At 38.9% G+C, this 25,017-nt stretch overlaps 1 protein-coding gene across 4 annotated transcripts in view; it reads left to right on the forward strand.

Moving 5' to 3' along the window:
* Positions 1–24,769, forward strand: part of LOC113237312 (potassium voltage-gated channel subfamily H member 8-like) — a 106,660-nt gene extending 81,891 nt beyond the window's left edge. The window contains exons 3-16 of one of the 4 annotated variants that reach the window (XM_026473711.1): positions 10,722–10,952; positions 11,678–11,815; positions 14,709–14,965; positions 15,482–15,710; positions 16,385–16,548; positions 19,358–19,568; positions 19,685–19,864; positions 20,180–20,379; positions 21,205–21,454; positions 21,726–21,835; positions 22,810–23,099; positions 23,180–23,381; positions 23,778–23,930; positions 24,015–24,769. In XM_026473711.1, coding sequence (XP_026329496.1) covers positions 10,722–10,952; positions 11,678–11,815; positions 14,709–14,965; positions 15,482–15,710; positions 16,385–16,548; positions 19,358–19,568; positions 19,685–19,864; positions 20,180–20,379; positions 21,205–21,454; positions 21,726–21,835; positions 22,810–23,099; positions 23,180–23,381; positions 23,778–23,930; positions 24,015–24,482 — 3,083 coding nt within the window. In that variant the 3' untranslated portion in view covers positions 24,483–24,769. The remainder of the gene's footprint in view (positions 1–10,721; positions 10,953–11,677; positions 11,816–14,708; positions 14,966–15,481; positions 15,711–16,384; positions 16,549–19,357; positions 19,569–19,684; positions 19,865–20,179; positions 20,380–21,204; positions 21,455–21,725; positions 21,836–22,809; positions 23,100–23,179; positions 23,382–23,777; positions 23,931–24,014) is intronic. The other 3 variants (XM_026473712.1, XM_026473713.1, XM_026473714.1) reach the window with 3 other exon arrangements.
* The last annotated feature ends 248 nt before the right edge of the window (positions 24,770–25,017 follow it).

Genomic DNA, 25,017 nt, shown 5'->3' on the forward strand with positions numbered 1-25,017 from the left:
TGACCGCGCACACATGAATAAAATAGAAAATATGTAATATTAAGTTAAAAATTAGTAGAATAATAGTAAGACCCGAGAACATTTTAGTATCATATAAAGGCAAACAAACAATCAAACGACCCGTCTGTGTTTGGTGGGTCTGGCTCGCAGGAAGTCGCAGACGAATTTGCGACCTTCTTCAGAAGCGTATACCAGTTTCTGCATCCCCCACGACATCACAGCTGTTAACAGATCTACATATCACTATGAGCCACGTAACAGAACCCGATGTTTACACCGCAATGAAACAATTAAAACCTAAACTAACCCAAGGCCTAGATGGTATCCCATAGGTATTAGTCAAGGATTGCAGGGGAGTATTTTTAAGTCCTCTAGTTCATATTATTAACTTGTCATTAAAACAAAATATATATCCTAGTCTCTGGAAAACGTCAAAAGTTCTACCCATACATAAATCAGGTTCAAAATCGGAAATAAAGAATTATCGTGCAGTAGCTGTTTTATATGTCTTCGCAAAAGTCATGGATACCGTTTTGTACAGGTCGATTTATGGACAGCTTAGAGGGTGGTTCTGTGACCAACAGCATGGATTTTTGCCAGGCCGCTCTACCGCTTCCAATTTCATCAATATTACTACGACTATTGCTGATGAGTTGGACTCTAGAAGTCAAGTCGACGTAGCTTACCTAGATTTTCAGAAAGCTTTTGATCGGATTGACTGTGACGTTCTGCTTCGGCTATTTCGCCAATCGCCAGCAATACGTATATTTCAACCAATATCAATCCACACCCTACTCAATAAACTCGGGTTTGGGTCAGGGTAGTTGTCTGCTTACCGGTGGAAAGAGGGCTTGGCGGATCCCCCCTATGGCGCTCGTACCATAGAGGCGATCCGCCCTGTCCTCGTAGAGTGGGTAAACCGGTCCCACGGGCCACTGTCGTTCCACCTTGTGCAGGTGCTGACCGGGCACGGCTGCTTCGGTCACTACCTGCACAAGGTGGCGAGGAGGGAACCGTCCCCGTCGTGCCACGAGTGCGGCGCTGCGGATGACACCGCGCAGCACACCCTAGAGGTGTGTAGCCGGTGGGATGAGCAGCGCCGCACTCTGACGGGGACTGTAGGGCAGGACCTCTCGCTGCCGAGCGTGGTTGCCGCCATGCTCGAAAGCGAGGAGTCCTGGGAGGCGGTGGCCTCCTTTTGCGCAGAGGTTATGTCGCAAAAGGAGGCCGCGGAGCGGGTGCGCGAGGACGCGGCGGACGCGCACCCGCTCTGGCGCAGACGTACGGGGAGAAGGCGAAGGCAGTTCGCTGCTCGCCTGATCCCCTAGTGAGACCAGCGGGCTCTGGACAGGGACTCCGGAGCCTGCACTGCACGGCCTCACTCATCTGGGGCGGGTCGGAGGACAACCGACTCGCCCCTCCGTTGGCGCGGGAGCCCTGGCGTAAGCTAGGGCGGCCGGGCGGCGTCGTGGTGAATGTTCACTGATCCCACGGCGCCGACTCAACCGGCGAGAGGGAAACCCGGGGGGGTTTTAGTGAGGTAGGCCCTCAAGTCTGGAGGGAGAGTCCCCACATAACCCCTGAGTCTCCCTGGGCTCAGGGGTATCCATAAAGATTTCCCCCCGTCAAAAAAAAAAAAAAAGGCTAGTTGTCTGGGACCACTCATGTTTTTGATTGTGGTTAATGACTTGTCGCTTACTATACAGTACAGCAAGTGTCTCATGTTTGCGGATGCCATTAAGTTGGCCATGACTATTAGGTCTGAGGCTGACTGTGAGCTTCTGTAGAGGGATATTGATAACGTGCTTAGTTGGGGTAATGACAACAGTTTAACCTTAAACGCTGACAAATGTACCAACATGTCATTTAGTGGCTCTCGCAAACAAATGGGCCATATTTACAAAATAAAAGACACTCATATCAGCCGGGCCAAATCTGTCAAAGATTTGGGTACTTGGTTCGATGTTAAGCTGACCTTTGGAGAACACATCTCAAAATTAAGTAAATCGTCGCGTAAATGTCTCAATTTCATCTTAAGACAATCAAAGTCTTTCAGGGGTAGCTTTGCATCCTGTCTTTTATTTAACACTTTCGTTTGTAGTAAGCTAGAGAATAATAGCATTTACAAGCAAATATTAGCGTTAGAAAAAATTCAAAAATTACTTGTTCGTAATCTCTATAAAAGAATGTATGGTTATTACCCACTGCTTTATCCCACTACCTTCATCTTGGGTATGGTCAATTACAGAACACTGCAAGTGAAACGCAATTTAGCTCTGGTGACGCATATATTTCGTCTGGTGCGTGGAATCATGTACAACCCAAATATATTATCGATGATCGGTTTTTTGGTGCCTAGGTTCAATTTGGTACGAACTTACAGAAAAAGGTTTGCAATACGTGCTACACGATCTAAGGTAAGTAAGTTGGCCTCTCTGCCAAGAGCGCTTAAATGTCTTAACCAAATGCTTCTCTTTGACTCCTCGTTGGACATATTTACATGCTCGGAACTTAAATTCGTAGTTTCCGCAGGACGCTACCTTGAAACTTTGACTAGAGACAGCAGTATTACGTGACTTAAAAAAAATATTCCAGTCTTTATAGCAATAATAATATTGCAGTAATAGTATAACAATAATGTTCTTACAATGTATTTAATTTCATGTAATTTTTCAATTTTGTTTGATTCATTGTATCAATTGTATTTTTTAATGACATTGATTTGTACATACTTAAATACTATCCACTTGGCCGTAAGATTACAATTGCGTTTGGATATTGATTTGTTAGCAGTATGTAATTTATTGTGAATAAATAAATAAATAAATCTAGTGACAACCCTGTACACTGGCTGATCTGGGGTCAGAACCTGAACTTGTAAGGTTCCTTGTAAGGCTTTTCGTATACCCCAAGGGTGGGTAGGGAGGGTCACGATACACAGTTTAAAATAGTGTCCGAGACAAATGATTGTCCACACGACGACGCGTGGATAAGCTTTTTGGTTTAAGTCCTGTTTCATGAGGATGAAGCACGAGGGTGCTCAGTACAATGCTAGGCAATGCCGCAGTGTTTGGAAACAAAATATACAAATCACAGCAGATACGCACTCAAAAAGAAGTGTTATATTTCAAGAAGTATTGTATCAAATTCATGAAATTATATACTATCCATATATAATAATGCGGAATTCTACTTTATTTTCAATGAGATAATTTTTTAAAACAACAACATCCTCACACAACGCATCAAAAAATAGGAGGCTTGTTTTATTAGGCTAAAGAAATGTTTAATTTATCTAAAAACACAGGAAACACAAGGATTAGATCTGGAATGTTTTTTATATTTATTTCATATTTTATTTATTCCAATTATTCCATTGGTCGTAGTCACCTCGTGTCATAGGACAGCGTGCAATAAACATTGTACATTATGATATGATAAATTTGAGCGAAAGTTTTGGTGCTGTGTGATTAATATAAATATACTTAATTAAATATGTATATCCACACCACGTTCATCGAACGTTCTTTGACGAACTTAGCGATTGGGAGTCTACTATACAGTGTTTTTTTAACTGGGACAGTATGGGAAAATTCGATACCAAAAAAACTTTAAAACTTTAAAAATATGAAAATTTTTTTTATTCAATTTGACCAACTTCTGCTCTCCCGATTTTTTCTTCAAATACAATGATGTGATCCTTACATGAAATGGGTCGATCAGCACAAAACAAAAGTAGTCAATTTTATTCACTTTTATGAACAACTCACGTTTGACCAAAAAATTTACTATGTCAAAATTGTTTAAAAAAAACACTTAATGGTTCCTAAAGCGCGAGCTACACCGCGAACGAAGCTAGCTAAGCTAACTTAGCGCACGTAGTTGCATACAAACGTTCGCGATGTGGCCTACGCCTAAGACAATATTTATGTATAGTTTCGTATTTCCCATACTGTCCACATTAAAAAAAACACACACTGCGTAGTAAAAAAACTGACCTCAAAAGTCATTCATCTCCTAGTTTGCCACAATTAGAGATGGAATATTTTCTTCAAATTTGAACGGTACCACTTCTGACATACCCTCTTTTCAACAAAAAATAAAGAATCATCAAAATCGGTTCACAAATTTTTCAAAAAATCCGGAGTTATCGCGTAACATACACACAAAAAAACACGTCTTTTTCGCTCTTATGGTATGGACATAAAGCTTTTTCTGACTGGCTTAATGCGATTCCGAAAAGTGTGGTGACTCCCAACATCGACAAAACGATGTTGGTTAAACTTGCTTGTTAGCTAATGGTAAACATCGTTACTACTAAGCGAGGAACCATTATAAATTTGTTATTCAGCTTCCACAATGAAATTCGTTTACAAACAAAACCAACTTACGCGAACTATAAAATTCAATTTTCCGCTTCGTTTTTTAATATCCAAACAATTATCAATACCTGTTTACCTACTAACACATTGTCTGTATATTTCTACCACAGTATATTCTTAAATTATAAAGGAATATCTTTTTACCCTACCAAGTGATGGGACGAACAAGTCGTGCGACTGGTGGTAAGCGACACGCCTATTCATAATAATTGCAGTGACACTTGCAGGTTTAAATCGTAAAGATCTGAGTGGCACTACCACTGCGCCCGATAGCCAGAGACATAAGTTTATAAGTCCCATGTGCCTGTAATTTCACCAGCATCCGTACTCTTGAAAACTGAAACGCAGTACTCTGCTTGGTGGCCCAAATAGGCACGGTAAGGCTCTTTCACAAGGAGCTCAGCTACTACTGTATTATAATATTAATTGCTTATATCTCAATAAACAAATAATATTATTTGTTTCTTGAAATGTTACCAAACATAAAATATATTTTATTTTCATTATGTATGTGTGAATGAGATAATACAACATTATGTTCAAGACTTTTGGCACGTACGTCTCAAATATTATTCAATATTGTAAGTTGTCGTCAAACATTACAGACATTGAGCAAACATGAATACAAAGAAAGAGCATTTCATCAGAAGCGGACTACAGAAATAAACCTTGAACTTTTTTAGAAAGCTAGGTTGAGGGCTGTTATTGTTATATAACTATGAGCCTTCACTTTGCATTGATCCATTTCAGTGTCTAAACAAACTGTCTATGACAGCAACTACTTATAATTAGTTTGGGTAAACAACGGACTTAAGTAATAGTAGTATAACTAGATTTAACTAATTTACATAATGCATTTAATATTGACTTTGTATTTACTGGGATTTATATTCAAAAAACAAAAAGTTGCGGTCTAAACCAAATCAATCAAGTCCAAATTTTCATTTCACAGGAGCAAATTGCACTGGAAATCGTCACATTCATACTACTACTCTTTCATATAGGTAAGGCAGATTCCCCTGAAAAAATTGAGTAAGAAACTGAGGGTTGATCTTTATAAATGTGGATACATTTGTACACATCATTTACAATATTTATTTCAAAAAACCCAAAAATGCTAAACGGGTTCTACGAGTACACTACTATAGTTTTTTAACATCCAAATGCGCAAACACAGTATAAATAATAAATAACTTTTAGTACTTATAAAGTTTTTGTTTCTCTATAGTTTTAAATCACGTAAACGCAAGCATTTGAATTTCAACTGGAATCTTATTATATAAGCGTTCCCCGTGAAATGAATTTGTAATTTTGTGAAGACGACTGTCAAGACCAAGCATTTTATTTTTATTTCTTGTATTCATGTTACGTCTATCACTACTTTTTTGAAAAAAAAAAACTATTTATATTTTCATAAATGCACTGCAACGCTAAAGTAAAAATTTTATTCCAATTTGTTATTCAACTTGTCCAGGGAAATACTGCCACCTTACCGCACCTATTTCTGCCATCAAGCAGAGCAATGCGAGTATTACTGCGTTTCGGTTTTGAAGAGTACGGATGCTGGTGAAATTACAGGCACATGGGACTTATCAACTTATGCCTCAGGCTAACGGGCGCAGTGGTAGTGCCACTCAGATCTTTGCGATTTAAAGCTCTAAGCGTATTATGGATAGACGTGTCGCTTACCACTAGGCGCACGACTTGTTCGTCCCATCCATTGACTTACAAATAAATGGACGACGGGTCTAATACAAAAAGCACGAAAAAAATATCCCAAGTCGACCTATTTAAACGTAGTGACATGTAAAGGAATATGAAAAAGCTAAAACGTTGAATTTAAATTGTAATGTCATCGCAGTACTGTCTAATTTTGCTTGCTTCGCTGTCAGTCAAACAAACGAAGACTAAAGCGTGAATGACGCTCTCTATACGATTTTAACGCCCTATAAGTTCGGACACTTTTTAGCGCGTACCCGACGTCCATATAATTGTAAGTCAATGGTCCCATCACTTGATATTATAAAAAATATTCCTTTTTAATTTAAGGATATGCTGTGGTATTTAATTTCTTTAGACATATCTCAAGAGACAGACAGAGAGAGATGTGAGACAACATAGGGAATTACCTAATCGCACATTTTTACCGTGAAAATAGCTAAAGTGCTTCTCAATCCAGTGGTTTTACTTATGAGAGTATCCAGAGCGGAGCCGTCAATTTAGTTACCGCCTATCCAATTGCAATTTAACATCCAAAGTTATACATTGAGGCATATCAGCGCACAAGTGGCGTAACCTACATTCTACATTTTTTCTACAATTACTTTTACTGAAGTATAAATATTTTATATTTGGATGCTATTTTCATGTCTAAAAAATATTTAATTATTAAATTTTAGGAAAAATTGTATACATTAACACTTTTGCACTGGTAGCCTCAATTATTGATACAAATATCGGACAAATGTAACGAAAATTTTTTTCGATCCAAGTGGACTTTTTTTTACGGGGGGAAATCTTTATAGATACCCCTAAGCCCAGGGAGGCTGCAATGCTGTGCAATGCAGGCTCCGGAGTCTCTGTCCAGAGCCCGCTGGCCTCACTAGGGGATCAGGCGAGCAGCGAACTGCCTTCGCCTTCTCCCCGTACGTCTGCGCCGAAGCGGGTGTGCGTCCGCCGCGTCCTCGCGCACCCGCTCTGCAGCCTCCTTTTGCGACATAATCTCTCCGCAAAAGGAGACCACCGCCTCCCAGGACTCCTCGCTACCGAGCGTGGCGGCAACCACGCTCGGCAGCGAGAGGTCCTGCCCTATTGTCCCCGTCAGGGTACGGCGCTGCTCATCCCACCGGCTGCACAGCTCTAGGGTGTGCTGCGCTGCTGCTGGTGTCATATGCAGCGCCGCATTCGTGGCACGACGGGGACGGTACCCTCCTCGCCACCTTGTGTAGGTAGTGACCGAAGCAGCCATGCCCGGTCAGCACCTGCACAAGGTGGTACGACAGTGGCCCGTGGGATCGGCTCACCCACTCTACGAGGACAGGACGGATCGCTCCTATGGTGCGAGCTCTATAGGGGGATCCGCCAAGCCCTCTTTCCATCGGTCCCGCATGCGCTGCGCTGCGAGTCGGCGCTCCCACTTGACCTCTTGGGGAGCAGGTCGCTCGCCTCGGTCCGCCATTCCCTGCCGGTAGGCGTGGACCTCCGCCAGGACCTTGGCTTCAAGGCCCCACAGCGGAGTACTGGCGAGGACGCATGCGGCATCGCAGGCCACCGTCATGTACGCCCTGCACAGCCAAAGCTGAGGCCTCCTCAGCAGCGGTTTCGTCGCCGCTGATAAGGCCCCACTCCAAATGGGAGCCCCGTATAAGGCCATACTTCGGGTCACCCCGGCGTATAGCCTTCTGCAAGGGGCTCCCGGCCTCCCGAGATTGGGCAGGAGCCGACCCAAAGCCGATGCGGCGCCCACGATTCCATCGCCGGTCCGATCCAAGTGGACCTGACTGGACCAACTGATCCAGCCGGATCGAACGAATTTTTCTAGATCAAATGATCCAGTCAAGTCCAGAATTTATCTTTGTGTTTGTTCGATCTTTGTATGAATAATAATAACGAACTAGTGGAGTATTTTCACAAAAATATATTCAATGAATATATATCATGATATTCAATAAAAACAAATATTGCATCTAAAGTTGTAGCTAAAGATATTACTCTATCTACAAGATTATTTTTTATGATATCAAGTGACGGGGCGAACAAGTCGTGTGCCTGATTGTAAGCTACACGCCTGTCCATAACAGTTACGGCGCACTCAGAGCTTTAAATGGCAAATATCTGAGGGGCACTGCCACTACGCCCGACACCCTGAGATATAAGTTAACAAGTCCCATGTGCCTGTAATTTCACCAGCACCGGAACACAATAATGCTAACGTTACTGTTTGGCGGCAGAAATAGGTAAGGTGGCAGTACTTCCCTGGACGAACTCTTTCACAAGGAGCTGTACTACTACTTTTCGATTCTTACTGTGATGTTGTGCCTATCTGTCTGACAATTACTACTACTTACTACTATATACTACTTAAATCACATGAAATATTTTTTAATAACCAATCTAACATGACAGTTGCTTGTTCAGCTCTACCAGCTAAGGCGATTATCACACTGCACCGCGCCCCGCTACGGAGCGCGAGACGCGTAATCATGCGCGGCGGTGGCGGAGACGCAGATCTGTGTCAACGCGCGGTTTAATCAGCGCAGGGACAGCGATCTAGCGGCCCCGCGTCACTTAGGCGATTATCACACTGCACCGCACCCCGCGACGGAGCGTGAAGCTGCGTTTTTTAACGTTGTTCTGAAGTACCTCAGTGTGTATGGAAAACACGCGCCATCGAACACACTGACAACGCTTCTCCGGCGCGCGCCGTGTTACCGTGGCCCCGTGCGGAGGGGCGCGGCGTACCGCAGGGTATGGCACACTGCGCTCTGCACTGCCGCGCAGATTTTTAAGCTTAAGGACATATTCAGTTTTCTACAATAGATCTCGACGTCGATATATTTATATTTGCTATTGAAAATCGACCAAATTTATCTTCATATTTTCTTAAATGTTTGTAATGAACTTGAAGTTATCCATTTATCGATCTGGTTCGAAAACAGGGATATATCCAATATCTTCGGTGTCTTTTTATTTGAGTTAACAAAACCCAAGTAGACAGCATAACTGCAGCGTCCTGAATGAGTTCTGTAGTATTAACCATTCTTGTCAAAGAAGAATCTCGGCTACATATACAATCACTACGGCGATCAACTGCGAAGCGAGTCTTTAAGTGACGCGGGGCGGGGCCGGTAGACCGCTGCCTCCGCCTTAATTTTAAAGTTAATCGCTTCGCAGTTGATCGCCGTAGTGATTGTATACGTCGACGAGATTCTTCTTTGACAAGAATGGTTAATAATACAGAACTCATTCAGGACGCTGCAGTTATACTGTCGATTTGGTTTTTGTTTACTCAAATAAAAACACACCTAAGATATTGGATACATCCCCTTTTACGATCAATAAATGGATAATTTCAACTTCATTACAAAGATTTAAGAAAATATGATAAGAAGAGAAAGGCAAATTTGGTCGATTTTCAATAATGGTGAAGCGTTGTCAGTGTGTTCGACGGCGCGTGTTTTCCATACAAACTGAGGTACAACGTTAAAAAACGCAGCTCCGCGCCCTGTCGCGGGGCGCGGTGCAGTGTGATACTTGCCTAAAATGATAAATAAATCTTATTACACGCCAATCCCTCAAACGGTTCGCGTATTACATTGACACAAATGTAATTCCCTAACAATATACGCGTGTGGAAGCCTGATCAATATTTTTTTCTAGATCAGTGTACATTTTACTACTGTAAAATACGTCAAAATACATCAGTGTTTTTTGACATATCTAACACGATTACAGCTACATCTTTAGACATGAATGATGAATAAGCAAAACAATTCATCATCATCAGCGTCAACCTATTTATACGTCTCACGACCGTCTATCAGGCGAGTCCAATGTCCGGGCGGCGTCGTGGTGAATGTTCACTGATCCCACGGCGCCGACTCAACCGGCGAGAGGGAAACCCGGGGGGGTTTTAGTGGGGTAGGTCCTCCAGTCTGGAGGGAGAGTCCCCATATAACCCCTGAGTCTCCCTGGGCTCAGGGGCATCCATAAAGATTTTCCCCCGTCAAAAAAAAAAAGGCGAGTCCAATGTGAGTTGGACATTTCACACGTTTTCGATGGTTGAGAATCTTCTTCGATGCGCAGGTTTTGTCACGATGTCTTCCTTCACCGAAAAACTGATGGCAAATTCCAAATTAAATTTAACACATAAATTTCGAGAAACTCAGAGGTGCGAGCTCGCATTGGAACCCACGGCCTCTGATTGGAGAGGCGGTAGGTCAACCGTCTGTACGGTTTAAAATAATTTGCAATAAAGTTATTCTGAGACTCTCGCCTCTCCCGTGGCATAAAAGAAATTGCTATATAGCAATAAGGCCGCCTGTTACACATAAACTTAATGCTACTATTATACTTAAGCTATTGTATTGTATTTTAATTGTAATTTTATGAGCAATAAAGAATATTTCATTCATTCATTCAAGATTAATTTTAGTGTATAAATGGAAGAGGGAGTATTTCCCGGCAATGTCAATTATTATTATTAGATTCGATTACTAAGAGTTACTTATGAACCCAATTGGTGGATACCTATTTCACTTATTAAGGCTAAATGGCATTGTTCTTTGGGGAACTTGACAGCAGATTAGTAATATCAGTTATTTCTGTATTTTTTGACAGACAGCAACTTCGTGTTGGGCAATGCTCAAGTGCCGGCATACCCGATCGTGTACTGCTCGGACGGGTTCTGCGAGCTGACGGGGTGGGCGCGCGCACACATCATGCAGAAAGGTTGCGCGTGCAAATTTCTCCACGGGCCTGACACCAGAGAGGAGCATCGCCATGAAATCGATGCAGCACTTGATTCCAAACATGAACTCAAGCTGGAAGTTATTTTCTATAAGAAAAGTGGTAAGTTAGACTCATTTTATTAATATACCGTCCATCAAAATGAAAATTCTACGATCATTGCTCATTATGAAAGGAATTAATAAAAGGTAGATACCTATTGTTGACAAATAATATTTATAATATTAAACATTGAAATACGGATTTTTAATTCTCATGAAAATCACAATCTGCCCTGAAATCAAGGGTGCTATTAATTCCTCTTCAAAAAGAATGCTGCCATTTGATATGGGTTCCGGAAATCAATTTGTAAAATTACGATCCTCTTCTCTTTGACTTCGACATCATTACATTTGTAGGGACATTTTTTGTACTCCCCAGTAACAAGCTTGACGGACGGAGAACCAAACTTTTGACGGAAATGAGTTTCTCACTCAACTCGGGTTTGCCATTAATGGTTTTAAAGACGTCGTCCACTCTGCAATCGTAAACAAAAACCAATAAGGGGGTTTACGATTCCATTCGGTAAAATTAAACTTTTTCAAGTACCCAGCTGTTGGTCTTCACCGAGGTTTACTGCTTACGACGACGACACCGTTGCGTACACGAAACTACGCGAAAATAGTAAAGCGCGGTGGGCATGTGACGTAACCTTCAAATTGATTATTTTCTTTTAGCTGAGCATATCGGATAAATACCTTCGGACCTTAAACCATAGTCAATGCGATGGCGCGCTTGAGCTTTTGAATTTCAATACAAAGGCAATTCACATTCATTTAAATTTACAGGAACCCCGTTCTGGTGCTTACTTGACATCGTCCCAATTAAGAATGAAAAGCGAGAAGTGGTTTTATTCCTTGCCTCTTTCAAGGACATCACCAATACTAAGATGGCAGCCATGAATACTAACGAGGACTTTGATAGCGGTAAGTATCTTTATAAAGATGGCACTCGAGTTTTTTAAAGCAACACAAGCTATAGACTTCCAAGTATCTGTATCATTTTGTGGCCTTGCTTTGAGGCGGTTTAATAAAGATGTTTCCGATTTGTGCATTTGTTATATCTACCTAACATGAATATACCAACATTTATATGAGCACGTTGTTTTAGTGCTATAGGTAACTCGATAATACTAGCGTTAGATTCAGCCCGGTAGCTCCCCGTTGACCGTAGCTGGCCGTAGCGAGACATCACAGCACGGTAAAGTTCCTTCCGAGTGTTTGTAGTTGTACTACATTATGTAGAGTTTTGAATTATTTTAAATTTTGATTACCATAGTTAGACATACAGACAATGTCTACTATCGGTCGTATGCCAACACGTCATATTACACTAGCCGATCTCACAAGACAACTCTCCACTTTTCTACAAATACTAATAATAATAATGCTAATCTTTATTTCATGACAAAAATCGTATATCTAAATATCTATCTTCTTGTGTGTAACTCGCTCTACTTCTGAAAAGGTATTTCAAAGAAATTCCCTGTTATTGGTACATATTAAATGAACATTCATTAACAAAAACATTAATTTTTGATTCAGCATTTACGTACTTACTATACTTTTCTAATCGAACTAATCAAACTGGTTCTTGCAGCTAATATGTATATCTTTCCATTAATTTTACCATTGTATTTTACTCACATTTTAAATTAATTACACGGTAATTTTCACAAATTTCACGTTTTTAATAAATGTCGTAGTGCCGTAGCTGTTTAATACCAATATAAATCTTATATGTTACGAACTAGTGTAATAATGGGTATGTTTCCATTAAGCCTGTTCATTAATGCCATGTATATAACTCAACTATAAATAACATTATTATAAGATAGAGTTATTAATTTTCAAATTTGCGAACAAAGGCAGAATTATGGTGTTGCGGTTAGCCTAAACACTGCAACTGAATACTACCATCACTAATGAAATCGTAGAATAATCAGCATATAGACTATAGTTTCTGAAAATAGTATTTGTTTAATTCAAATTATTCACGGTCGGTTATGAAAACCCGACATTTTCAAGTTGGTAATAACCAGTTAGTTAATTTTTCAATCAATTTTCTACTCCACCGCAAACTTTTGTGAACAAAACGGTACCTTAATTGACCTTTTTAATTGAAGCATAACCAATTTTTTTACATCTGTTAATTTTTCAATACAATCACTGGTATATTACGAGTAATAATTGAATTGGGTTGGTTACGCTAACTAAAATAAACACTATTTTGTTTTAACGAGACGAAACCTCTATGTTTGTTCAGCTGCGTGTGGTAGCTTTGAATATGTATAAATCACTATTTTGCGTTTGCAAATTATTGTCAAGGGCAGTGCCAACTAGAGATAGATCTTCTGTTAGACAGATGCCTTGCTTTTGTAAAAAGTGCTAACATGTACATTCTCGAAGAGGAAATATTTTATAATCAGTGCGTATAAATACTGGCAAACTCCAAATGAAAACAGTAGGTAAAATTTAAATCAACCAACAAAATTTAAGTTCGTATGGAAGTTTTATCAGAATCTATAAATATGCAAATATACATTTTGAAATATGAAAGTAATTTGAACAAAGTCTTGTTCTGTTCTTATACAATACAAAGAAGTTAGACATCCACTGGCTTCGCTCAGTCTAATGCATGCTTTAAAAATTTTAATGTGTACATAATTTTTGCAAGGTTTTCAATTGATACTTTTTTGTTCGTGTTAATGTTTTCGTATTTTCTCATTTTGTTGTACGTATGTTTAAGTTAGTAGACAGGAGTCATTTGTATTTTATTACGTATTATAACGTTAATGTTATTGACAGTGTGAAGCTGTTTCTATGTGACTGACTTATATCCGCTTAGCTGGCGTTATCAAGTGCCGAGGTTACCAAGTCAAAGAAAATTCATACAATTACTGTCACGGTTTCACAATTTAAACAATATAACTTTGAAATATAAGTGCCATATATATTCATTATCCTATATAACATATATCATATAACTCCTATCTCTTCGTAATGATCTTGTCGAGATTGATATATTTTATGATGTATTTTATGGTTATAGCAAAAACGAAAAGCGCTGAGAAGCAATTAATCTGTACCTCAGTTCTAACCGCAGTTTATTCCAACTAATAATGATGCCCGTTATTTAGCCTTCCCAAGACTTACCTACATTTTTCTCCGATAACGATCTTGTTTGTTGTTTCTAAGCACTCAGTGAATTCGTAGAATTTTCTCTAACTTTGAAACCCATTTTGTAGTTTTATAGCATAATGACCTCTAGGCAGAGATTTCTCGCGTAGGTACATTTCCGTTAAAATAAATAATCCCCGTTTCTTGAGAGGACTTACTTAGAATTTCATTCATGTATTCTTAGCGAGCGGACTTAATCACAATTATCTTTCAATCCTATCGGAGGAGTAAATTACGTTGGGAAATCTCTCCTAATTCTAGAGCAAAAAAAATGTTTTATCTCCTTTTAAGGTTGTTTTAATTCATTATTACTAGTGCATGGTACAAATCAACAATATTTTAATAATAAATCGATGTGAGTCCCTGCTAATTAGTTTGCTACAACACTGCTTTTGCAATCATGGTCGGACATCACGGTAGCATCAAGCAACATTTCTCAGTCGCCATTTCAATGATGGGGTCACAAAATATTTCATATTTTTCTTTGACATTTTGGATACTTTTTTATGTGCGCCCCGTATCCTACAAACCGGCCCTGTTTGCAGAAGCCACGAATATCATCTTGTTTCCATGTATGTACCATGAGGTAGTGGTTATAGCTGGCGATCGGAGATAATAACCGGGTGGTTTGTGCACGCAGGAGCCGCGGTGCGGCCTTCGGCTGGTGTGGTCACTCTAGCGTTATCCCCATTTGTACCCGCAGCGGCACTTTTGGGCGCCCGGTTCCGCGCTGAATCTAGTTGCCTACTTCCAGACCCGAATGGCAATCTTGACCCCGAAGCGCCGTCGCCCGCCAACATGGGCAGACGGCGATCTAGGGCGGTACTATACCAGCTTTCAGGACATTATAAACCAGATAAAACGAAGACAAAATTAAAACTCAACAATGTTAGTAAGGTAACATTATTAACACAATATCAATTGTATATTTTTTGTAGCTAAACCAGACATGTTTTCAGTTAACCTTATCTTCCTGAGGTTATACAATTCATAATTTAATTAAGTACGTCATGATTTCGCGCCCTAGGTGTAATAAGGCCACATCTGCAAAATTACAATTTCTTAGAAGACAGTTTTAGAGGCTGCGAACGAAATTTCGCTTATTTGGTGCTACATTGATGTAATTGTAATTTTGGCAAATTTGGATAAAGGATGTTAATACGTAATTAATTAAGTCTTAATTCAATTATGCCAAAATTGCAATTAAGTCAATGTTGCACTAAATGAGCGATTTGTCGATAACTTTTTGTGTTTAAATAGGGTAATTATGAATTCTATATACATAACTTGTTTCATGTAGTTTGTATTATTTTTATGACTTTCATGTTTTGACGTATGATCACATGTGGCTTAATTATACCAAGGGTAAGATTTGTTTATTTATTAGTAATAATAAAATGTATTATTTTTTAGAATTTGCTTCACTCATCGGACCCACCATTGCCCGAGTACAAAACATCGGCAATAAAAAAATCTAAGTTCATTATATCACACTACGGCCTGTTTAAAACTTTTTGGGACTGGTTAATCTTAATAGCAACTTTTTATGTGGCTGTGGTGGTGCCATACAATGCCAGCTTCAACGCTAAAGAAAGAATTAGCCCTGTCATGGACGTTGTGGTTGAAGTATTTTTCATATTCGGTAAGTTACACTTGAGAGCAAGTTACCCATGGCGACTTTTAGCAGCGCGTTTGCAGCGATGCAGTCGCTACTCGTCTACCTTTACACACCGCGGCGATACAATCGCGATGTTCGTTTTTGTTTTTTTTTTTATAATACTAAGTGACGGAACGAACAAGTCGTGCGCCTGATGGTAAACGACACACCTATCCATAATAATTGCAGTGCCGCTTAGAGCTTTAAATCGTAAAGAACTGAGTGGCAATACCACTGCGCCCGTTAGCCTGAGACATAACTTGATAAGTCCCTTGTGCCTGTAATTTCACAAGTATCCGTAATCTTCAACACCGAAACGCAGTAATACTCGCATTACTCTGCTTGGCGGCAGAAATAGGTAAGGTCTAGGCACTGCTTCTAAAATTATAAGGGACTACATCTACAGGAGCGCGTTTGCATCGATGTAACTCCCGCTATAGTGTCGCGCTGTCGTTTGTATCGCTGCTGAAAGTCGCGGGCGCGCCGTGGATAACCGCTCTAAATACATGTTTTTCTTACTAACGGTGCCCAATCCTTGTAAAATTAACTAATATCAAGTTCATTTTAGAAGTACCTAAGCACTTAATATTTCTTTTTATTTCCATCGGCGATTTCTTAATTTGCGAGTCGAAAAAGTTTTATTGGAATTTTCTTTACAGATATAGTACTTAATTTCCGGACGACGTTCGTGAGTAAGAAAGGTGAAGTCGTGTCGGACTGGAAAGCGATAGCCCTTAATTACATCCGGACTTGGTGCGTGGTCGATCTTCTAGCTGCTCTGCCATTCGATATACTTTATTGGTCCGACGTGTACAGCATATCAGTAAGTAAATAATACTATAAGTTAGTCACTCTGAAAATATTATAGCAAAACATGACGCAGACTTCGTTGAACGAAAATTCCATTAATTGTAGGTACTATGATTATCGAGTTAACATAGGAAATGAAACAATTTTTTCGGTTCTAAACCGCGTATATTAATTAAGCGTCATTTTAAATTTTAAAGTTTGTTATTTCTGTAGTATACGTATATAATGAGTGAGGTACCCTCCTATTTACATAATATATAATAGAAAAGGTACCCGTCTCTATATGTATCTCCAGTGGCGAATACTTGTCAGGTGAAGCCTGAAAAACAACAAATTTCTGAGACTTTTACCTTTTCATCGACATAGATTTAAGCATTGTTTTATCTTAAATATTACTGTATGTTTTCTGTTCAAGAATGTCTTTTTATTTTATTAATTTATATATTTATATATTTGTTTTTTCAAACAAACCATAGTTTCGAGTCCTTTGCAGGACTCATCGTCACGTGTTACTGATCAGATAAACGCGATTTAGATCCGAAAAAAATATTTTAATTTCTTACGTATTATTATTTTGTAGGATTACTTTGGTCTATTGTTAGTAAATTAACACGTTGGAATCTTCTAGATAAGAATCATGTAGATAGCGTGTTATGTATTTGCTTATTTACGCGTATCTATTCTCGTGTGCCTATTAAGACAGACATGGGTGTTAATTTCTCACTCCATTAAGCTAGTTCTAATACCTAACCTTGGGATGGTTGAGAAGATATCAACAATGTTTGTTAACTTGGAACGTTATCTAATCATGATTTAAGGTCGGCCATCTTTAAAGCACTACTTTTTGATAATGTAATACAAGGTTAGTTTTTAGTGAACAGTATTTATTAGAGTTGCAACGAATATTCGGTTATTTTTCGGTATTCGTTTTATTAGGCCTATTTTTTGCTATTCGGCCGATAAAAGAATATTGAATCACTATTCTGCTGAAAAACAGGAAGAAGAAATAAAAGAAAACGGTAAATTATCATGTAACTAATATTAATGCTGAATATCCATAAGTTCGAGAAAGTACAATTTTTCGCTTATTTATTTAAAAGATCAAAGGTAACGTAACTAAGTTATTTTTCTAAGAAATCGATAAAGGAAATAAGACGAATGAAAATTATCTTCTTTTATGTAGTTTACTCGTGACTAAATAAACACTCAATCAAGTATTATTTGCAAACCAAAATAAAATGATTTATGTGATTTATTATATATTTATTTATTATATTTTTTTCAAGTTTAGTAGCAGTAGCGATTCTTGTGAAAGAGTGTGTCCAGGGAAGTACTGCCACCTATTTCTGCCGCCAAGCAGTAATGTCAGCATTACTGTGTTTCGGTTTTGAAGGGTGAGGGTGCTAGTGAAATTACAAGCACATGGGACTTGTCAACTTATGTCTCAGGGTGACGGGCGCAGTGACAGTGCACCTCAGATCTATGAGATTTAAAGCTCTGAGTGGCACTGTAACTGTTGTGGACAGGCGTGTAGCTTATCATCACTTGATATTAACGGGACTCGTTTGTCCCGTCACTTGATATTATAAAAAAAAGGTTAGTGAAACTGAAATTAATTAAACAATGACTTTCTTATATAAAGTACCGTAAATTTAAATTATAAACTTGACAATTAAGTTACCTTTTTGTTTTATTGTACAAAATTATTTATCATAACTTTTTTAAATTCAAATGTAAGTGTGCATTTGGGCTCCATTTCACCTGATTGAAAGTGATGATGAGGTCAACGATGGAGCATGCACACCTAAATAATGCCTATTCACTCTCGCCTTAAAAAGGCTTAAGTTATAACGTTCAGGGAACAAGTCTGCAGGCAGGAAATTCCACTCCATAGCCGTTCGCCATATGAATGTGGAAGCGTAACGCTTCGAGCGAATCTTTGGAATATCCACAACATAGGGGTGGTAGGGGTGGTAGCTAAGCCTACGCCTAGTCCCCCGATGATGGAAAGGGGAAGACGGAATTAAATCGTGTAATTCCATCGCACACTCTCCGTGATATATCCTGTAAAATACCGATAAGCAGGCAACTTATTGGCGGTGTTCAAGGCTCTGCAGCTTCGCTTCTACTAATTCCGAGTCACCTATAAGCCTCTTGACACACTTGTCAATTGAATCCAAGGTGGTCAACTGGTGTGTAGCAGAGCCATCCCAAAGGTGCCAGCAGTACTCCATACACGACCGGACTTGTGCTTGATACAGCTGAAGCAACTGTCCTGGTGTGAAGTAACACCTCACCTTGGAAAGGATGCTAAGCTTCCTGGCTGCATTTTTGGCCATGGATTCAATGTATCTGCCGAAGTTCAGATTGGACGACGGGTCCATTCCAAGTACCTACGCTGCACCTACAGCGTATTCCTATGTAACTTTTATGATTGTCTACAAAACGCGATGTTTCTAAGCGATCTTTTCTTTTGACAGTATTACCATCATTACCATATGTGTAACAATCGCGGAAACCTAAAAACTCGACTAGTAATAAATATACTGAAATATGCAATTTATAGCTCCAACGAACGAATGTTTTTCTTCACATAACTTCAGTTTTATAACGTTTTATGTTCTGCATGTCAGAGAAGGCTCACGAAATATTCCAAAATATGTTCCAAAAGTGTGACGTACAAGCAGCTACAACTCCATGTGACGTTCCCAACCCATATTGGGACAGACAGTGGCGTGCGTATATGGGTTCATAATGATTGTGGTTCAACAATGCATATATTCTAATAAAACATGAACATAAACTTTATAAAATGTTTTCAGGAATCATCGATACATTTAGTGAAGTTAGTAAGGTTATTGCGATTGGCGCGGTTGCTGCAGAAAATGGATCGCTACTCACAGTACTCAGCGTTGATACTGACGCTCCTTATGCTATCGTTTACGCTAGTGGCCCACTGGCTGGCTTGCATCTGGTTTATTATAGCTGAAAAAGAAATTGATGTTCATAATAATGAAGAACAGTGGGATCTAGGTTGGTTATAAGGCTTTTGAGTACCATAATTCTAGCTGTGTCTTTGTCTGCTTAGCATCAGAAAAAGTTTGGTTTCTGATAATAATAAAAATGGTATTTTTAATAAATCTTTTCAGGTTGGATGCATAATTTAGCAGAGAGATTAAAAATGCCAGTTCACAATGTATCACATGGCGAAAGTTATATCACAGCATTATATTTCACATGTTCATCACTAACCAGTGTGGGCTTCGGGAATGTGGCCGCCAACACAGTTCCCGAGAAAATTTTCAGTATTCTTGTAATGTTGATTGGAGGTAAAAAACGAAAGATCATCTTTTGTCCGTAACGTCAGATTCATTTTACCGTTAATACTTCCTAATTCTGTCTTTATCTGCCATAAAGCCGAGGAGTCTTTACAAAACCCCCAATCCTATACAACAGAACCAAGTCGGAATTGTTAATTTTTACTCAAAGAGAGTAATCAACTTGCCAAGCTTAGCATTAACGTAGACGTATTGAATTGTTAATTTAAACTAGATAATGAGGATGATGAATACATTAATATTAGTTGGTAATTTAAGATTTATAATGGAAATGGAATCATTTAAAACGGGGTTACATATTTACAGCCCTAATGCACGCCGTGGTGTTCGGGAACGTAACTGCTATTATCCAAAGGATGTACTCACGCCGGTCTTTATATCAAAGTAAATGGAGAGATTTGAAGGACTTCCTTACTATAAACCAGGTTCCGAAAGAACTAAAGCAGCGCATGCAAGATTATTTCCAAACCATGTGGTCGCTCAATCATGGTATCGATATACATGAGGTAAATATGACACTATTCTATTCATTTCGTTAATTCGCATCTTTAATTTCACGAGAAGACTGATTCTGTGTCATGTCAAAAATTGACCTTTGAGATTGGCCTAGAATTTCACATACGGCGAGAGACGGCACGACATGTACATAGACATTAACCAGAAACAGGCGGCTGGAACTTCGTAGATATCAGTTCTATGGAGCAAATGTAAACAAAGAATTATAAACCTTGAATTAAACGAAATGCGTTGAAAAAGAAATAAAAAAATATTTATCTCCGCAACTCTCTCCGTTCTGGCCACACAGTTTGTGAAGATGAAAAGATAATCTGTTATTATTATATTAGGCTTTTATTCCTTAGTCTCTTTTATGTTGGTAATCGCGAAGTTTAAAGCGTAAATTTAATATACGGTCCGATCACTTTGAAGTCGAAGTGAACGAGGTAAATGTTCTTAATTTTTAAACACTTGCTTGTTTATAATGGGACGGCCAAATATAAGTCAAGCGTTTGGAAATTGTTGACCGTCACACCGACATTGACACAGCTAACTTTGATTTAACATTCTACATTAGTGAACGAACGAAAGAACTACATTAATTAGTAAAACTGTTGAGTTTTTCTTCCATTTACTGCTATACGTATTTTTAAAGGTGAATATATTTGTTTAGATACACGCTAAACTATATTACTCTTAAGGTATTGGCCTTTATTGAAGGCAAATTCAGTAGATATACGAAGTTAATCCGATACGAATTGAAGTTGGCTGGATAAACCAAAACCAAAAGCCAAATCGAAACGTTACTGTAACAACGTCTAATTAATTGTTTGCAGACTTTGAAGGAGTTCCCTGAAGAGTTACGGGGGGACGTGTCGCTCCATTTACATCGGGAGATTCTATCGCTTCCGATATTCGAGGCAGCCTCTCAGGGCTGCCTGAAGTTGTTATCGCTGCATATTCGGAATAATTTCTGTGCCCCTGGCGAATACCTTGTGCATAAAGGGGATGCGCTAACCTACATCTATTATATCTGCAATGGATCTATGGAAGTTGTTCAGAACGATATGGTAGTTGCTATTTTAGGTAGGTATTCTCAGGCTAAACTCTATTTATTACGAAACGATTCGATAATTAAATCGTCGACGCCTTATCAATAATATACGAGTATATTGCCAATTTACAAATTGTAAACGATCAATTTTTGAACCGTCTTTCGTTGCAAACGAGTAAACGACGGAATATTAACAAGCAAAGACAAATAAATACTGACCTATAATGGATGTGTGACGTAAATAAACAGTTTTCATATATGTGAATGTACAAATACTAATGAATAGTTGCTTTCGTCGAACAGGTAAAGGAGATTTAGTGGGCTGTGATATGAATGCCCATTTACAAGCGCACAACGGAGCCGGAGGTGCTCCTAACACTGACGTGGTGGTCAAGTCGAGCTGCGATGTTAAGGTACTTCTTTTCCACCGTAGATCGTAATAAGTTAGCAAACATCAGGCTCTCAGTAAATAACATACTTCTCATTTATAAAACCATTCTGAAACCTTCCAATCAATTCCCATGTCATGATCACACAGAGGATACTGAATGTTACATTAAGATCACTTTCTAACTTTCTTTGGCTCCTCACCAACAATGATAGCTACTGCTACTGGAGATGAACACAGTTAAAGATGAAATCCACAATGACTGTTGACAAAACAAATACTGTTCTGTACTGTGTTGTAAATATTCAAAAAGGCATGAAAACACCCTAACGAACTAGCAGCCAAGCTGACAACGCGAAACTATGAAAAGCGCCTTAAGCGGAAAGATACTCTGTCCCTGTAGAGACGACACCGATTAAATAGTAGATGCCCTCACTCACTGGAGTACATGCTCGACGTGTGAAACTCACCATTCCACGCATTTGCTTATAGTTTGAAAATGATTGTAAATAAAACAAATATACACAAAAATATGCATTTATTCTTTTTGTAAGTTGTATTTAGATCTTTGAAGTGGATTTAATTCATGCATACATAAAAACAAAGCATAATAAACCATCATAGATTATAGTGGCTGTTCCATATACACACAACATTTTGCATTCAAAATCATCAATTGGGTTTATATTAAATACAATATCATGTTTGTGTTACGCGTTAAGTGGAAATGCTTCTTTGATGTGTAAACTTGAGATTAAGCTAAATTTCGTTGACCCAATGCCTCCCTGTAATGAGATATCTCGAGCTTTTTCATTCAAGTGTATTGCAGGCTTAAGCAATGCAGAGTTGGGTTAGACAAATACTTTGGCCCCATTAAACAGTATGCGTTTAGTAAATTTTCTTACCATCTATTTCCGCTTAGTCACTGTTTCATTTAGCCATACAGAGCATTGCATCTATTTATATGTCGTTTAATCCATTGATTTTCCAACCACACAGGCGTTAACATACTGTGACCTGAAATGCATACATATGGGTGGTTTAGCCGAAGTTCTGCGGCTTTACACTGAGTATCAGCAAGAATTCATCCATGATATACAACATGATCTAACTTATAACCTCCGTGAAGGATACGAGGCAGAACAAGAATCAGATGGAAACGGACATCCTTCATTAACATTGCCCTCAATATCCGAAGATGATGAAAATGCAGTTGAAGATACAGCACTATCACCGAAAAAGTCTATTCCTATATCCAATACAAATAGTCCCCGACATGCAAAATTCAGGTTAGATAATTTTTTTTTTCTTTATTTACAGCAAAATGCGTAATACAATAAAGGTGCGGAAGTATTGCGAATATTTTCAGGTCGGACGGGCAACAGCGGCTTACACACAGAGAGTTAAGAGAAAGAATAGAAAGACAAAGGTCCGTCGCTACACCCAAAATCAGTAGAGCGGATTCTTTAGAAGGGCTAAATTTAGAAATGCACAACACTAGGTCATCAGTGGAAAGGCTGGATACGCAGGTGTCAAGTTTACACCACGACGTCGCGGCTTTGAGCATGGAGGTAAATATGTCCACCGGTCAACATAATGTATGTATACACAAAATCAGAGTCCACATAAAAAGTTCACATGACATTAAACAAACTTTGGAGACATGCTATTATTATCTCATTACATTATTAGAATTCTCACAGACAATGTATTTTGTTAAATATCAATATAGGCTTCTAATTCTAATAATTAAGTAATGGCACCCTTGTGCCCTATATAAGTATACAAGGCAGAAGAGTGTCATTCGACTGTTCATTTGACGTCATCTATTGACCCATTTGTCATCAATGCGACAAGGAATTTGTATTAAGATACGTTATCATTGTTATCACAGGAAAAACTGAGTACATTTTAGTGTACCCCTGTTACCGGTACATGGGCGCTAATGTCACATTGTTTACTCGCAGGTTCGAAATGCAATCCAAGCTCTGCAAGAGATGACGACGGGTCCTGCGGGCTGGCATGCCGCGCATTCCAATCCGAATCTACAGTGGAATCAGCCACCTAATCAACTCGCTAGGAGTTGTAGTCACCCACCCGACGTTTTTTGTTGGGATCAGGTAATTATTTATACTAATACTCAATGTGGTGAAATTATTTATCTATACATATGCAATTTCCTAAATATTGTGGATGATTTACAGCAAGAGAGGCCACTTACGCCTGAGCGACCAAAGGTGCATAGGTACACGCAGACAGAACCATTCCTTCATTTAGTCACACAATACATAATGGAACACCCAGCGACAGTCATGCTACTTTTGGGTTTAGACCCTATAGTGACTCCAGTGATGCCACCGGGCGTTGAGTATTATGACACGCGAGGTTGCCGGCCCAGCATGCTCGAACAAATTGTTGAATCAGAAAACGGGAGCCAAAGTCCATCTAGCTCAGGTAGTGAGAAAGTTGATCACAGAAGCCTCAGTGGAAGTGCCAAAGAACTCGATTTACAACCAGAAGTGAAAAGACTATTAGAAAAAGACTATAGACCCACTAATTTAAGGCGGAACAGATACTCTGCAAGTGATATATGTGAAGAGTCAGAGCGACTTCTATCTGCCAGAGCACTGCATCCAAGCACGCGCAGTCTAAAATTCAATATTAACAGTTAAGAATAATACACCTTGTTACCATTTTACTACGTTCTGCTCATTAGTAGTTAGACTTTAAAAGTATACATTTATAAAAAATCAGTCTCTGTACCTATATTAAATAAAGATCTTTAAATTAGGTAATCCAAAAATAAGTTGGTTCTCGTATTACTTTTCGTTAACGAACTTAAAAGTATTGCTATTGTGTCAAAGAGAGTTTAAATGAAACAAAAAGTTATTTGGGCATTTATTTGTGCTATCTTTTTCGGAGGTATACTATTTTAGAAGATGTACATATCAATTGCAATGGAGAAGTATTTTTAGATTAGAATATTAGTTATTCAGTGAATATCTATAGTTACTAAGTTGTTCAAAGAGATGGATGAATAATATTGCTTAGTCATAAATACATGAATAAATAAATCAATACAGATAATGCTCGTAATCGCAGAGGCATCTTAAATGTACTTTAGCATTATATTTTATATTAATGTTTACATTATTAATTTCTAAAACACAAAGTGGGGCACTATACCATTTCAGAGACAACAATTGA

The sequence above is a fragment of the Hyposmocoma kahamanoa genome, unplaced genomic scaffold (assembly GCF_003589595.1).
Source record: "Hyposmocoma kahamanoa isolate Upper Pololo Valley unplaced genomic scaffold, ASM358959v1 93, whole genome shotgun sequence".
In the NCBI taxonomy this organism is placed as follows: Eukaryota; Metazoa; Arthropoda; class Insecta; order Lepidoptera; family Cosmopterigidae; genus Hyposmocoma; species Hyposmocoma kahamanoa.